Source organism: Sitophilus oryzae, unplaced genomic scaffold, assembly GCF_002938485.1.
Source record: "Sitophilus oryzae breed Bouriz unplaced genomic scaffold, Soryzae_2.0 scaffold_1356_pilon_pilon, whole genome shotgun sequence".
In the NCBI taxonomy this organism is placed as follows: Eukaryota; Metazoa; Arthropoda; class Insecta; order Coleoptera; family Curculionidae; genus Sitophilus; species Sitophilus oryzae.
This window is the reverse complement of record NW_022146011.1, coordinates 737182-754292: the sequence shown is the minus strand read 5'-3', so window position 1 is coordinate 754292 and position 17111 is coordinate 737182. Positions and strand designations below refer to the sequence as shown.

Below are 17111 nucleotides of genomic sequence, written 5' to 3'. Positions count from 1 at the left end.
GGTCTTGAGGGTGAACTTTAATGCTTTTTTTCTATTAAAGAGCTTGTAGAAACTGAGCCACAATAGGCCCTCGCGGCCGCAGTGGAGGGTCCCACCTGGGACCCACGTTTCCAGAAATTGATCGAGACGCGCCGTGATTGTTTGTTTGGTTAGATTATGTATATATTTAAGGAAACGTGGGAACTAATTTTTATAGCACAGCCTTATTTTGAGTTTACTTCTGAAAGTATTTCTAGAAATGTTTTGCGAAATGTTTCACGAAATATTTCCAGAAATATTTCGTAAAACATTTCCGGGATAGTTTAGAGGTTTTACAATTATTGTTTTCTTTGACATTTCTCACGTGGCAAAATTGAAGTTTTGTTAGTTTGTTGCACTGTTCACACATTTTATAATATTTTCAAATATTTTATTGATTAAAATTGGTTTTATGCAACGTGTATAAATCTGGGAAGATACTGAGCGAAAGTGTTACCCACAGTATTAGGATATTACCTTTAATCTCAATTCCTTCACTTCGGTAAGAGTCTCCATTTCTCTTATCCTGGTAGTCATCAACTCCTCTTCGAGTTTCTGAGTTTCATTGTGTCTATTCTCCCAGAAAAGTAACTTCTTTGGAGTACTGTGTGCCGTATGTTCACCGGAATTATTGGATTCAGGCCTGTGCTCCTGAAATACATAAGAATCATGGTAAAATCGTAATTAAAATGTCTTCAAGACTTATGTAATTTACCTGTAAATGCCTTTGCCACTGATTACTGAGCTCTGAAACCCTCTGTCTCAGGTCCTTCAAGGACAAGTTTGCCTCAGCTTCTCGAAGTTTTACCGCTATTAGTTCTTCTTGTAGGTGAGCTACGCTATTGTCGGGAGTCGTTTCTCTTAGAGTTTTCTTCTCCTATAAACGTTTGTATACAATTTAGTTTAGAACTTATTGTATTACAAAGAAACGATACACTAAAATGCTTTTTTACGACTCTGAAAGCATGTTATGTAACCATGCTTCAGTTTTACTTTTATTGTTATTAAAATTGTTTACGTGTACAGTAGATTTAGGCTACATATACCAAATCTGCTGCAGTTATCAAATTAAAATTGCTTCAGTTAAGTGTGAAGCAACTAAGTTTCAGTTTTAATGAAAATTAAAAGTCCTTCAATTTCAAATATCATTAAAACTGCTTAAGTGTTCAGTAGATTTAGCCTACATTAGATTAAATTTGATTCAATAAAAACCGAAGCAGCTTTAATCATCTGATAATCGTAATATGGTTATGAGATTGTTAAATACTCTCCACTTTTAGTGATAATTAAAGTTGCAATATTTTTATTTGTTATTAAAATTGCTTCAATTTTAATGATCATTTATATTGTACGCCATATGTATATGCCAAAGCGCATTTTTATAAATCTGGAGGAACGTTTCGGTAACTACGTGAGTTTTAATAAAGATTAAAATTGCTTCAGTTTTAAGAAAAACGATTTAAAATGACAATTAAAACTGCTTCAATTTTAGTAAAAATTAAATTTGACTCAATTTTGATGAGGATTAAAACTGCTTCAGTTTTGATAAAAATTAGAGCTGCTTCAATTTTAATAAAAATTAAATCCGCTTCAGTTTTAAGGAAGACTAAAACTGCTTCAAATTTAATAAAAATTAAATTTGCTTCAGTTTTAAGGAAGACTAACACTGCTTCAAATTTAATAAAAATTAAATTTGCTTCAGTTTTAAAGAGGATTAAAACTGCTTCAGTTTTGATAAAATATATTTGCTTCAGTTTTAAGTACGATTAAAACTGCTTCAAATTTCTTAAAAATTAAATTTGCTTCAGTTTTAAAGAGGATTAAAACTGCTTCAGTTTGCATCATTCTTAATGATTTAAACTTGCCTCATTCTTGAAGAGGATTAAAACTGCTTCATATTTAATAAAAATTAAATTTGCTTCAGTTTTAATGATTAAAACTGCTTCAGTTTTAATGAAAATTAAATTTGCCTCAGTTTTAATGAAGATTAAAACTGCTTCAATTTTAATAAAAATCAAATTTGCTTCAGTTTTAAGGAAGACTAAAACTGCTTCAAATTTAATAAAAATTAAATTTGCTTCAGTTTTAAGGAAGACTAAAACTGCTTCAAATTTAATAAAAATTAAATTTGCTTCAGTTTTAAGGAAGACTAAAACTGCTTCAAATTTAATAAAAATTAAATTTGCTTCAGTTTTAAGTACGATTAAAACTGCTTCAAATTTCTTAAAAATTAAATTTGCTTCAGTTTTAAAGAGGATTAAAACTGCTTCAGTTTGCATCATTCTTAATGATTTAAATTTGCCTCATTCTTGAAGAGGATTAAAACTGCTTCATATTTAATAAAAATTAAATTTGCTTCAGTTTTAATGATTAAAACTGCTTCAGTTTTAATGAAAATTAAATTTGCCTCAGTTTTAATGAAGATTAAAACTGCTTTAATTTTAATAAAAATTAAATTTGCTTCAGTTTTAAGGAAGACTAAAACTGCTTCAAATTTAATAAAAATTAAATTTGCTTCAGTTTTAAGGAAGACTAAAACTGCTTCAAATTTAATAAAAATTAAATTTGCTTCAGTTTTAAAGAGGATTAAAACTGCTTCAGTTTTGACAAAATATATTTGCTTCAGTTTTAAGTACGATTAAAACTGCTTCAAATTTCTTAAAAATTAAATTTGCTTCAGTTTTAAAGAGGATTAAAACTGCTTCAGTTTGCATCATTCTTAATGATTTAAATTTGCCTCATTCTTGAAGAGGATTAAAACTGCTTCATATTTAATAAAAATTAAATTTGCTTCAGTTTTAATGATTAAAACTGCTTCAGTTTTAATGAAAATTAAATTTGCCTCAGTTTTAATGAAGATTAAAACTGCTTCAAATTTAATAAAAATTAAATTTGCTTCAGAGTTTTAAAGAGGATTAAAACTGCTTCAGTTTTGATAAAAATTAAAGCTAATCCAATTTTAGTGGCAATTAAAACCGCTTTTTTCGGTTCTTAACCGCTTCTTCGCAGTTATAATTATTAAAAAATCTGCTTCGGTTTGCTTCAGTCTGCTCGTATTAATTATGTATTTAAAACTGTTTCAGTGTAATCGATTATTAAACTGCTTCAATTAAAACCGAAGCTATTTTAATCATCGCCTTATCATGCTTATATTCTTAATTCATTTTGACTAAAAGTGTTCTTGTAAATAATGTAAATAAAATTGCTTCAGTTTTAAAGCACATTAAAAGTGCTTCGTTATAATTTAGAATGCTTCAGTTTGAATAATGATTAACCCAACTACTTCAGTTTTAAATATCTCCTGTTTGATATTAATATCGTTAGAAAAATATAACTTAATATAGAATAATTTAGTGGGGAAATTACCTCTTCTAATTCGTGTATTCTAGATCTCAAATCTCGTATTAAAGCGTCGTTTTCGGCTTCCCTTAACCTAACTTTCACCAACTCCTCTTGCAGACATTCAATCATCTCTTCTCTCTGTTGCAATTGTTCTTGTTTGAGTGTGATTTCTTCTATGGACGACTGCCTGGAAGAATGCTAAAAATCCATTAAATTAGTTTTAGAAACATTAAATTTATAGTATTATTTTACATTTTCTTCCATTAGAAGCGATAAGGAACGAATTTTCTCATTGGCTAAGGCTAACTGATGGGTGGTGTCTAAATGAGTATGACGTAAAAGTTCTAACTCTCTTTGTACAACGAATGTTGTTTCTTCTTCCTCAGCTCTACTGACTTGGCCTCGAACCAAACGATCTGCCAGGGCTTTACTCTCTTCTTCTAACATCTCGCACCGATGCCTCAATTGTTTGTTTTCAGTTCTTAATCTCTGTCAAAAATTAACAATGTATATAACGTCTTGCTACAAAAATACTTGATCACCCTGTGAATATAATAATCCTTACTAGGGTTCAGAACCGGAGAACTTTTGAGACATCAAAGAACCGTGACTCGAAATTATTAATTCCCGGTTCTTTCGGTACTTTCGGGACTCGGTAATAATAATTAAAAACATATTTTTTGTTACGTGCGAAAGACTATTGATACTTTCTAGGCGGTCGAAATCAAACTCTTCTAAATAAGTAGCGATGCTGTCTCTTACTGTTCTTACTTCTAAAAGTTTCTATAATATTTATTAGCAAATATTGAAGTTTAAATATGTTATTTTATTATTGCTAAATGTATTAGTTATATATTTTGTGTTAAGTTTTTATAGGCATTTGCATCTTGAATTGAAAATGAAAGTTTTTTTTTCAAATTAGTTAAGTTGATCTCGAGGTTGGTTGTTGTTTGAACTAATTTTTAAGCTACCTATGTTTTTTTCTTTTTTTTTCGCTTGTGGTCATTATTTGTGTTCATGTTTACTATCTCATGACTTAATAATTTAATATTATTTTCATTTGAAACTCAATTTTTTATCGGTTTTATTTTGACGAACTCCACTAGAGAATGCAATCGCGCACCAAAATCTCAATCCCGCAAACCCGCGGGATTAAAGCAATCAATCCCGCGGATCCGCAAAATTGCGGGACTGTAAACAATAGTCATACTTTTGGTCCTAAATAGTACAAAAGGCATTGTACATTTTGCTATAGGCCCATAATATATTGATATAGCGTGTATCTTAAACTAGATGTACAGAAATTTGGACCGATGTATACAGAGTGTTCAAAAAATATATTTAATATTAAATAAACTTAAATTTTATTACAATTTATCTACTTATTTTATAAATAAAAATATTATTCTGATGTTGAAGTTTTTTTTTTAACTTGTGTTAGTTATCTGCTTTTAGATACACTCTATATGAATAATTTTTTGGCATATGCAGAATGTACAAAGCTTTTTGTACCATTTAGGACCATACGTATGACCTAAAAATGCATATTTTTCGAAAAAAAACGTCGTATTTTCCTTAAAACAAAAAAAAATTAAAAACCGATCAAATTGTTTTTTCTAATTTCAATACAGATTCGTTGTACTTGGTAAAAATTTCGATTTTTTAAAAATTGTAAATTTGCGGTAAAAAAGATTCTTAACCAAATTTTCACACTCTTATAAAACACCCTGTATACGAGAATTCACTGAATATATTTTCGAAAACCACATAGCATTTTAATCACAATAGATGCATTTAAAACCTGGTCCAAACCGAATCCAAAAATCTTTTTTAGTTCAAGAGATATTCAACTTTAAATTTACCCTAAAATTTTGCTTGTCCCGATAATTATGTCCCGCGGTTTATTTGACGAAATCGTCCACGAGTACTAGTTAAACGCTTTTCTTCACTTCACATACGCCAGAAAGAAATCTAACAACTAACCTGTTTGTTTCACTTATTTTTAATGGCCAGGCCGTAAGGGGAATCCCCCGGGTTCCGAGCGTCGACGCATCGCATCGGCCCCGAACGAAGCGGTTTGATCTTGATTGAGATCGATTCGGTTACCCATGTATCGATCCCGCCTCGGTAAATCCCGCAACTTTGATCCCGCGGAATCTCAGAGGGATCCCGCATTTGCGGGATTGCATTCCCTAAACTCCACAATCGTTGAACGAAAATATTTTATTACGGTTCTGGAAACTGTAATTAATACTAAGAATTAGGGTTTAGACCTTTTTGGCCATCACAGAACCAGGCCTTGGTAACAATATTTAAAAAAAATATTTTTTTGTTACGTGAGAAAGTCCTTTCATAGTTTCTAGCGGTCGAAATCAAACTCTACTAAATAAGTAATGATGCTATTTCTTATTGTTCTTGCTTCTTTTCTCTTTTGAAGTTCCTATAATATTTATTATTTATTGTTTTAATAGATATTTGCATTTTTAATTCAATATTGGAGGGCTTTTGTCTCAAATTCAGTTAAGTTGGTTTATGTTGTTTGATGTGAAATTTAAGTTACCTATACTTTTTTTTTAATTGTGTTCATGTTAATTTTTCATTACTGATTACTTAATAATTTGCTATTATTTTCATTAAAAATCTCAATTTTTTATCAATTTTACTTTGAAAACCCATCCCTTCCTTTCTGATTGATGAACTGATCCACTGAAAAATTAGTCAGTACCGAAAGTACCAAAAAAACGCGTTATCTCCGGTTCCGGAAACCCTAATCCTTACCTTTAACTCGGTCATTTCTTCCTGTTCTTTGCTCTTAATCACGTGATATTCTTTTTCTAACTTCTTCATTTTCTTAGCGTTGTATTTCATGCTGTAGGCTAGCTGAAGCAGACCTTCGGGGTCAGCCTCAGCTTTAGCCGGTAGTTCTTTTTGGAAGTACTTGAGCATACCCTCCATGTCGAGCGACATTAGGTCGTCTTTGCCCAGAGTCAGCATGGCCAGGGCAACTTTAAATATGATTTCCATGCCTTCGGAAAGAAACACGTCCATGATTCGACAGGCAAGAGGTAGACTCAGGGCGGTGGTGAAGAGGGTAAGGAACCAGCTAGAGGCGTACATAGACGTGTGAAAGTTCTGCGACTGGAAATGTTGGTTGAGATCGAGAAGTTGCTCGGCGACCAGGTTTTCCAGTTGGAACATGCACACGCCCAATTCGGCCATGCTGGGCTTGAACATGTCCCGCATACGGTAGTCTTGCATGATCTTGACTAGCACGGCGAACGCTTCTTCTTCAGGCATCTGTTTGTAAAGAAGAAAAAGTATTGTCATATTTTGACAGTTGTACAAAAAAAACGAATAAAAAATATCAAAGGTTTTTTTATCTAAACAGGAATTATTTATTCATGCGTAAAATGGTGCGTTTACACTAAACATTTTTGACAAATGACAGATACTCACAGTGAGGCCTTTGGTGTTTGGTAGCGGCTTAGTAAAAAAGAAATTTTGAAAAATCGTGGCTTAATCACAAAGAAATGAGAAAGAATTGAATGAAAAATAAATGAGGGAAAACCAAAAATAAATTATTTTTGAATGGTGATATTCTTAAAATGTTGTAGTAACAAAACAAAATGGCGCGAATTAAAAGAATTAATTTTTTAATGAAATCAACTTACTGTTAATGAAAGAAATAATTTCTGGATACGTACCTGCATTAGTAAGAGTCCTACAATGAATCCAGAGCCTTGGCAGTATCCAACTTCGCGGTCGTGCAAAGAATAAGCTTTGATGACATTAAACAAGGATTCTTGTCCTAGTCCATCCTTTTCTTTGAAAAAGTCATGTTCTGGATAGGTCCTAGCTATGTCGCGTCGAATCACTTTTTCGCATGGAGATTTCGTCTAGTAACAAAAAAATAGTTAGTATTTATGTATCAAAATAATTATAAGGGTGTTATAATTCCCATGGTACATAGATAATTTAATTTCTTACTGAATTTAGTATATTTTGGCCCATTTTAAAACGACACAAATGTTGCATTTATTAATCTTCCAGTATATTTGTATTAACGTTGTTGGTAGGAACTTTGTTTTTTGCCAGGTTACAATTCTACTAAGGCTGTATTCCGTTGCAAAACCATGCGAACCAGACCGATAAACTACGGTAAAGAGCGGTTCCTGAAAAACATCGGTTTGATACGGAACGGTTTGGTAAAATACTGGAAACGTAAAATGTTGACGTTTTCTAAATTTCAATATCTCTGTTATAAAATTTACCTTTTATGCATTTTTAATGTACCTATTCTCTGCTTTTACGTTTGCTTCTTGTTTTCAATCGAATTTAATAATGAAAAGTACTTTATATTAATAAAATGTTAAACTCGTTAGACAGATCAAGTCAAGATTTCAGGTCCAATATTAAAACAGATCAATAATAAACAAATCTAATCAATATTTATATTTTTATAGCTTACAAAACATTCACGATTACTTGTCTTGTTTTTCATGTTTTCTTTAAATGTTCCTGACTTTAAGAAACAATGCTGAACAAGTTTAAATGGTCCTAAAAAGTCATTTTATTTAGTTAACTGCCTACCACCATTGCTTTTGGATGTAAATACAAAATATTATTACAAATTTTAGGAATTAAATGAAAATTTCACTCGAACTTCCAATATTTGCTTGATTTCTGTCGCATAAATGACATTGATTGACAAACAAAACGAGAAAAACCAGCCTTCTCGCGATGGTTAATTTGGTGACAGTTATAACCGAATTTTTCAGGAACCGTGTTCCGTAATAAGAAAACTTTCAGGAAACCGATAGAAACGGAACATAAAACTATAACCAATTTAAGCAACGGAATACACCCTAAATAACCTGTTTATAAAATGATGGTTGTTGTCAATTAAAAAATTGTTAAAATATGTAATAGGAGTATTTATTGTTTTTCCTACATCTACACACACCGGAAAAGTCTAGGGATATTACAATTTTATCCAGCCATCCTCAGTAATTTTATTATTTGCTTTTCTGATATAACAAAATTAAAATAAACAATTAATTTCGTACAGGACGTATTGGAAATAAAAATGCGAAATTTACCGAATTTTTCAAATTTACCTTGATTTTTATTGAACTCAAAAAAATACACACATTTTTTTTAAATTCTAAACTGTGAATTAAAAAAAAAGATAAAACCATTTTTACTTAATAAAGGGTATGGCCTCCTCTACTGTTCATTATAGCCCTATATCGTCTCTCCATGCTCCTGATCAGGTTGTCCATCTCTTCTTGAGGTACAGCCTGCCACGCATCATTCACGACCCGAACCAGATCCATACGAGTTTCACGAGGCATACCCATTCTCAAAATTCTTTTTTTGGACCGCGTCCCATACGTGCTCGATGGGGTTGAGGTCAGGAGATTGTGCCGGCCAGGGTAAGATGTTTAATTGATGAGCATTGATAAACTCACTTACCACTCTGGCTGTATGAGGCCGTGCATTGTCATGCATGAGAATGAAGTTTCTCCCAAAATCATTGGCATATGGTAACACGACAGGCTCAAGAATTAAATCACGATATGTGATTCCTGTTAGAAACCTTTCAAGAAAAACAAGATCGGTTTTTCGGCCTAACTGGACTCCTCCCCAGACCATAACTGTTCCACCTTGATAAGGGTGCACTTCCTGAACATGATCCAACCGAATAAAATTTCCCGGTTCTCTCCATACCCTAAGCCTTCTCGAATCCGGATGAATTCCAAAGCGTGACACATCCGTGAAGAGAACATTGGCCCATTGTTCATTCGACCACTGAACATGATCTTGAGCCCACAAATATCGTACCTCTCGATTTCCTCTCGTTAAGGGTTGAGCTCTCCAGGGGCGTCTGCTTCTTAAGTTGCCCTCTCTTAATCTATTGCGAACAGTGTCAGGACTAACGGTTACATTATGTGTTTCCTGGAGAACTAAACTAAGCTCTGGTGCTGTAAGAGTCGGTCGGCGTCGAGCATTTAATTGTAAAAAATGATCTTGCTGAGGGGTAGTAATGCGATGTCGTCCTGTGTGTCTTTCAGCAACATCACCACTTTCACGGTAGCGTGCACTTAATCGCGATATTACACTTTGCGTTGTATTTAATGCTCTAGCTACGTCGATTTGGCGCATTCCAGCTTCGAGCATACCCATGGCCCTTAGCATTTCGTCTCTGTTAAGATGTCTACGCTCCATAATGTCGTTTAATACTAAACAGAGTTATTTGAATGAATTTTGGCCAGTTATCATAAAAACATAGCCGGTACAGGTTAAATTCGAACAATTGATGCTAGGTGCTATTTATACATTTGACAAAAAATGCTCAAACACTTCTGCAAATATCCCAAATTTAGAAATAACTAGTGTGACTACTTCGTGTCAATCGAAGTAGAAAGAATCGGCCTACAAATATGTGGTTGTTTATTCAAAACATTTATTTTTAACTTTATTAAAATGATATCCCTAGATTTTTCCGGTGTGTGTATTTTTTCACTTTAACGGTGTTTAATTAAAGATGCCTTAGTTTAAAGCAATGTCGCTGTCAAAAAGTCCGCAATTCGAAAGATTCTAACATTTAACAAAAAATTAATAGATACATTTTTGTCTTTCAACACGTCTTATTACACACATACCATAACTAAACCAATGTTCTTGATGTTGAAAAGAAATAAATAGGTAAACGGAAAACATATCTGGTCAGCTGATCGTGGTGTCATCCGCGATTAATTATTCTCGGTTCGAGCAGTCATTGTAGGCAATTAAATTTTTGAAACATACTTTATAATACTTTTATCGGATATCTATCACAGTATTTCTGATCGTGTTTTTTTTTAATAAAAAGTTTATATAAATACATTGGTGTCCAAAAATTACCAGAAATAAGTTTTTATTTTTTTTTGGAAATTTGGTGATTTTTCACAAGATCTGGGATTTTTTGTGAAGTTGAAGGAATATGAAGGTTTTTAAGGCTCCGTTGAAAAATTTCTGGCAACACTGTCCACACATGTAAATACGAACCCAAAAGTAAGAATTGCGAGCATGGTATCAACTCTAAATAATAGTCTTCAAATGCGAATCAGGATTTTAAACACGGATAGACGAAACTTCAAAAATAACTACCTTGATATATTCAGCGTAGAGTTTCTTCTCGGGCGCATCGGCGGCTGCGCAGAGCAACTGCCACACGATAGCGCGGAAGTGTAGAGGGATGCCTCTGCGCACCAGCTCGCGTATGTTGCCGTTTTGCTTCTTCCACTGTTCCTCCCAGTTGTTCACTATGTGACTCCATTTGGCCCAGAGCTCTTCGCCTTCGTCAGTGCGGTCCGTTATCGAACTTGTCCCTGTGGAAAAAAAGAAAAAATAGTCGTGAAAAGAATATTGAAATAAAATAAAAATATTAATTCTCTATCTAGTTTTAGGAGTTCTAATTGTTATAATGTCTCTGATAATGTCTAAAAATCACAAAGATCTTAAATATGTCATGATCATAGACTTAAAATAAAATATAGACTACACTATTTACATCTCAACGCGGACAAACAACCTTTTTTGTACACATGTTCACTTCTGGGTACAGTCGACCGAGCCTTCCTCATCCAGCCTATGTTGTCACGTCTTTAATATTATCAATATTTTTTTTCTTGTTATACACATATATTGAGATATTAATACTACAGTTTAATAAAGTAGGTTTTAATATTCCATAGATGTATTAAATAGTCCTTATACTACTAAATTATAAGTCGGATACTGTTTAATAAGGATAAGTTCTTTACAATATGACAACACCGATTAGAGGCGAGGGAGCCTATTCATTCATTTATTACCTTGTAGTACGTGTCGCACGTGTGCGGTAAAGCTTTGTTGCCGCTATCTCCGCGGCTGTATTAACGCATTTTCTTAGCTTGTAGTCCTTAATTGTTTATTTTATTGACTTTTTCTGTTCAAAAACTATAAAATATGGTTCGCCAGTGCCAAATTTGCAAGAAATTTGACTTTAATAATCCATTTAAGTCTTGAAACGACTTTTGACCGGTAGGCAACTCTCAATTTACCCATTGGGAGTCAGTGGCGTTGTTGTAGAAAGGCGCTTATTTAGATAATATTTTAGTAAAATGTAAAATCTGATTTTTTTCTCTTACATTACATTATTTACTTACTTACATTGTAACAAAATCATAATTATAACCCTGTTAATAATAAATAATGTTTTTATTAAAAATATATTCCGGTTTATTCTAAAATTATCTTCAGAATCTAAAATAACATACAAGAATTTTAAAATGATATTACATTATGAAACAATATTTTTTAATATACCGGGTGTCTCAAAAGTGGCTCACCCCTATAACTTTTATTTTTTCAGATAAAAACAGATTTGTATGTTAGTAGGTATATCACATAAATTAGGATTTATTGACGTATTCAATTGTTTTTGGTCTCTTCCTGTTTCACCGAAATGATTACATATTTTGATTTTTTTAAAGGCACCCTCGGTATATTGCTACTTTATTCGATAAAAATGACACTCTGAATAGAATGACATATCATATGTCAACTTTTGACATTGTCGCTTAAAAACAAATCCTATTTTAAATTTCAATCCAGGGTGCCATGGTGTTGTTAAAACACTAAGTTTTAATCAAGGAGCCTTGGAAAAATAGTTTTGATCGTCTAATAGGTTTCGTGTCTTGTCTAGGCCGGTTAAAAGATGTACAAATCGTATTTTTAATCATACATATGTCAATTTTTTCAAATGGAACAAGGGTGACTCATTAGCATATTTGGAAAAAAACATTTTTTTTTATGAATATATTGATACCACACACTTGGTATTTCGAGTCAAATTGTCGTTATGAACCGCGTGTTACAATTACAATTAAACCATATGCGAAAATGTCAAAAGTTGACATATTATATGTCATTCTATTCAGAGTGTCATTTTCTATCGAATAAAGTAGAAATATTCCGAGGGTGCCGTTTTAAAATTAAAAGTTATTGTCATTTCCGGTGAAACAGGAAGTGACCAAAAACAATTGAATGCGTCAATCAATCCTAATTTATGTCATATACTAACATGCTAAATCTTGTTTTTTTATTTGAAAATATAAAAAAATTATGGGGATGAGCCACTTTTGGGACGCACCCGGTATAATAAAGACAGTACGGAGTTAAATAAATGTAGTTTTCATTTTATCCACTTCCTACCATCTTCCTTGCTTTAATGGAACAGATTTATGTTTTCTCTAATTTACATTATACATAAAGACATCACTTAACCAGAGAAAAAATTACAACAAACATATTTTTTTTTCTCTCCCTGTCGCCGATTCTATTATATCTGTGGAATAGATCCTGTTTTGATTAATATTAGGGGTTGTAAATGTTTGACTAAAATTAATAATTTATTATTAATTTCAAAAATTACGTAATTTCGATTATAAAATTTCTTCTATAACGTGTATTTTATTATTTTTATCCTTTTTTGACTCTAAGACGTTTTTTCTAAACTTTTATTTAAAAAACCTGTCCTAAATCTTAATAAAATAGAAAAAAGTTTAAATACGATATACTTTTAATTTAATTATAGCTTCATTAAAATAAAAAAATTACCCGGCTATGAGACGGAGAGTTCAGGTGTACTTGAGAAACGAAAGACAGTGTTGTGTTTCTCGGCAGAGTCGTCAGGGAACGACCGTTACGACAGAGACAACCTATCTATCGCTCGTGTCGCACTCGTTATAACCTAAAACAATAACACAACAATAACAAGATATTGTCTGACCGCATGTTCCAGCTATTTATGAATGAGATGCTCAGTCTATATTTTATTTTAAGTCTATGGTCATGATACATTATACAGGGTGGTCCGAATTGTATTCCGGAAACTTCGGCAGCATAGCCAAAAATAGACAACAATGGGCCCAACTACAAAGAGAGTATCTAAATATGTGAGGGAGGCTACACCATAATCGGAAATTAAAAAATAAAAAAAACGACTTTCTTTTAGTTATTTAGATTTAGTTATATTGTTTTTCCTGCTTCCCGTTCATTTCTGTATGCAAATATTAAGATAATATAGATAAAAATCAAGAAAAATACACAGTCTTATAACAAGGAAATGATATCTGTTGAAAGCGTGGGAGATTACAGTATAATAATTGAATAATAAGTACGGTAGTGGATGGATATCTTTATGAATATTAAAATAATTTCATAATAACAGTAGCGTGATTAAAGAATATATATATTCGAACGTGTAGCATTACAGTAATAGATAGTAATATGAAATATAATATACGACATATAACACCTATTAGGAATATTAAATTGAATAATTTTTATTAAGATCAATAAGTAGGTGTTGTTTTCGTGTTTAACCAGAATTAATGGGGGCATAAAAATGTCGCTAACAGGATAAAAATAACAAAAATTCACCGGCGAGAATATTATTATATCCCTTTTAAAGGATATTTCTCGAGATATTCTATTCTGATTTAGAAAAAAAATCGGTAAAAAAACGTTTAAGTTAAACGGTTTTATCTTATGTGCACTGAATACTAGAAAATAATAATAACAATTAGGTATTTTGAACTTCTAGTTCAAAAATATTTTAGTACTAGGCAGAATAGCTTTTAGGCGTATTAGACTAAAATAAAAACGTGGGGCCCCTCTGAAATCCTACCTATGGCAAAGCATATCTTTATACTTTGGTAGATCATGAGCTCGGCGTTCGCTGGTGAAGCCGCCACGGCTGGTTATTGATTGTCAAAAACTCCAGTTACGATTATAGTAAGTCGATGCAATCCATACTTAGTATAGAAGAAAGTATTACAGCAATAGTTAATGGGCCCCACGTTTTCATTTTAGTCTAATATGCCTAAAAGCTATTCTGCCTAGTACTAAAATACTTCTGAACTAGAAGTTCAAAATACCTAATTGTTATTATTATTTTCTAGTTTTCAGTGCACATAAGATCACAACCGTTTAACTTAAAAGTTTTTTTACCGATTTTTTATTTTCTAGTTTTTAGTATTTAACGGAAATGCCTACCGAATATTCCTCATTCTATTTAATTCATTTAGTGCATCATTATTACATGGTTTTTTACCTGATAATTTATTACAATCTAATTCCTCAATACATAGCCCTTCCAGAGACTTGACTCGACTTAGAGCCACGTATGCTTGCCCTTCCTCAAACAATTTTGAGCCCAAATACACTACTGCATGGTCGACTGTGCTGCCTTGCATTTTATGGACGGTGGATGCCCATGACAAAATTAAGGGTAACATCCTTCTTTCAGCCGTACCATAATTGAATTTTGCTGGAAACTGTATGGCTTTCGGGTGTATAACGTGTATGCCGTCTGCCAAAGTCAATCCAAACTGATGGTAAATCTGTTTCGTACATTTGGGTTCGACGGAACTGAGGCCAAACAATTTCTGTAATGTGGCCTATAGCACCATTTACCAATTCTTTTGTAACGTCAATGTTGGACCGCAACATTACTTTTGCTCCTACAAATATTTCAAGTACTGATGGTAAGCCTCCAGTCTTATTTATATCTGTTGGTATTATATTTGCTAAATTTAAATTATCTGTATTTCGTGTGGCGTCAATTAGTTGGTCCTGTGCTTTAATGGTATAAATTCGAGATCCCTTATTCCGGAATAGATTTAAAACAGCAGCGTTGTGATTGTTTACTTGCTGATTAGTGGGGTATACTCTTAACGCTTTGTCTGTTGCAAACTCATCACTTTGGTTTTGAAGTTCCCACGAGTAATGGACATTTTAACGGTCGACCCCCCCAGAGGTCCAGTAGAGGGGCAAGGCTATAATATACAACAAGAGGCGCCCAATCTTGAGGGGAAAACGCATGCGACATTACATTTTTAGCCACCCTAATGCCATACAGTCCTCAGCACGTTTTAACCTATTACCTTAACTTGGGTGGTAAAGCTACCGCTAACTACGTAGGTACATCTAATCACCTATTTTTTTTTTATCTGTCCTTCTAACGTCACACAATCTTGGATACAACTGTTCTGGACACGACTACTCATGCCCTCACCCAATACGCCATCTTGTAACGACGTCCATCTTGGATTTTAAATTTTGTCATAATCACAGTATTCTACTAGTGTAGCCCTTTCATTTGATACCCATATTGAGGGGGTTGTGGAAAAATATGAAATCCGCCATTTTGTACCGGCGGCCATCTTAGATTTACAATGTTATTGATATTACTATATTGTATTGTCATCGGAACTAAAGGTGTGTACCAAATTTCAGATTAATCTGACAACAGGAAGGTACTTAAATTTCAATTTCTAATTTTGACCCAAATAAACAAACAAATAAATAAATACCGTACGGGTCGAGCTAAATAAAACCGTTTAAAAAATAAACACATTTAATGCTCATACAAGGAATTTTTTTGATTAATAATACAAAAAGGAAAACATAATCAATATAAACAATAATACTTTTCTTTTAGAGTATCTAATAAAAGTAATATTAATGTATTTCAGTTATTGTTTGACTGAAATACACTACGAGACACAATTTGTTAAAACATAAAATTGTATTATCTATGAAAAAATACATCGCGTGTATTTTTTTCAATAAAAGTTGCGAATAGCTGGGAGCGCCAGTAGCTATAAAAATAAATATTTATTAGCGACCATTTCGAAAACATAACAGCTCTCGAGCTAAACTATATTTTAAAAATGAAACTCTAAACTCGGATAAAATAACAAGCATTTTTCAAAGTTTGGTCGATATATCTAGGTTTTTTTTAGCTAAAAAATGTTTTTAGTGTATTAAAATATAGTCGTATATAGTTGTAGAAATTTAAAAATGTGAACTTGTTAACTTATAAACATACAGAATGTGGATAACGTAGAAGGTGGCAACATTGCATTCTCTCGAAGCACTATAGACAAATTTTCGGAACCCGAACAAGCGGCACTCAAAAGTTTTTCAATATTTTCGGAAAAATAAAAATATAAAATTTTCAACATTATTTTTAACTTTTTAACTATACTACTACCAGTTAAAATACTTGCACCTTTTTCTGGGACAGCCTGTATATTTCTCAGTGTAGACATAACGACAGTTGTGTTATAAAACTTGATAATTAATACATAAAATTGATAGTAAATATTATAAAATTACTGTAAATCACTATAAATAATGTATTATAAAATAATGAATTGTTTGTAATTGAGCTGTAATTTCTTTATTACGAATCCGGTAAATGATGGAGATAAACAATTGTGATTGATTAAAATTTTATTTTTAGATGAAATTTTTGTTAACAACATTCTGCGAATTGGAATAATGACAAGACAAGTGACATCTGTCTAAAAAAGACAGCGATTTGGAGCTTAGACAAGGAAAGAGAGGGGACGGCTAACACGCATATTCTCCCGTGATCGGTTTGTGAGGCCAAAACTCGATCGGCGGCCATACTTTGGTGACAAGATTTCGAGGTGACACCGAGCGAATTGTTATGTTTTTTGCATGGTACAAAGAATACAAGGTATGATATTGCGCAGGTTGGTCGCTACGTCACAGGTGATAACAGGCGCTATTGGTCAGCACGCTCCGCGCGCCAGTTCAAATCGTCAAGATATTGTTATAAACCTGTTTTTTTTGTTTATATACCGTCATTGAATTATCGCTAAGCAAGTTACTGTGGAGCAGTGCATAAG

The 17111-nt window shown here is 32.6% G+C and overlaps 1 protein-coding gene across 2 annotated transcripts in view; it reads right to left on the bottom strand.

The window, feature by feature from the left end:
- LOC115875230 (ecotropic viral integration site 5 ortholog) overlaps window positions 1–17111 on the bottom strand; it is a 60976-nt gene that overhangs the window by 9288 nt on the left and 34577 nt on the right. For both annotated transcript variants that reach the window (XM_030890646.1, XM_030890645.1), the window contains exons 3-9: window positions 10513–10733; window positions 7065–7256; window positions 6139–6657; window positions 3613–3849; window positions 3385–3558; window positions 734–895; window positions 496–669 (exon numbers count right to left, since the gene is read on the bottom strand). In XM_030890646.1, coding sequence (XP_030746506.1) covers window positions 496–669; window positions 734–895; window positions 3385–3558; window positions 3613–3849; window positions 6139–6657; window positions 7065–7256; window positions 10513–10733 — 1679 coding nt within the window. The remainder of the gene's footprint in view (window positions 1–495; window positions 670–733; window positions 896–3384; window positions 3559–3612; window positions 3850–6138; window positions 6658–7064; window positions 7257–10512; window positions 10734–17111) is intronic.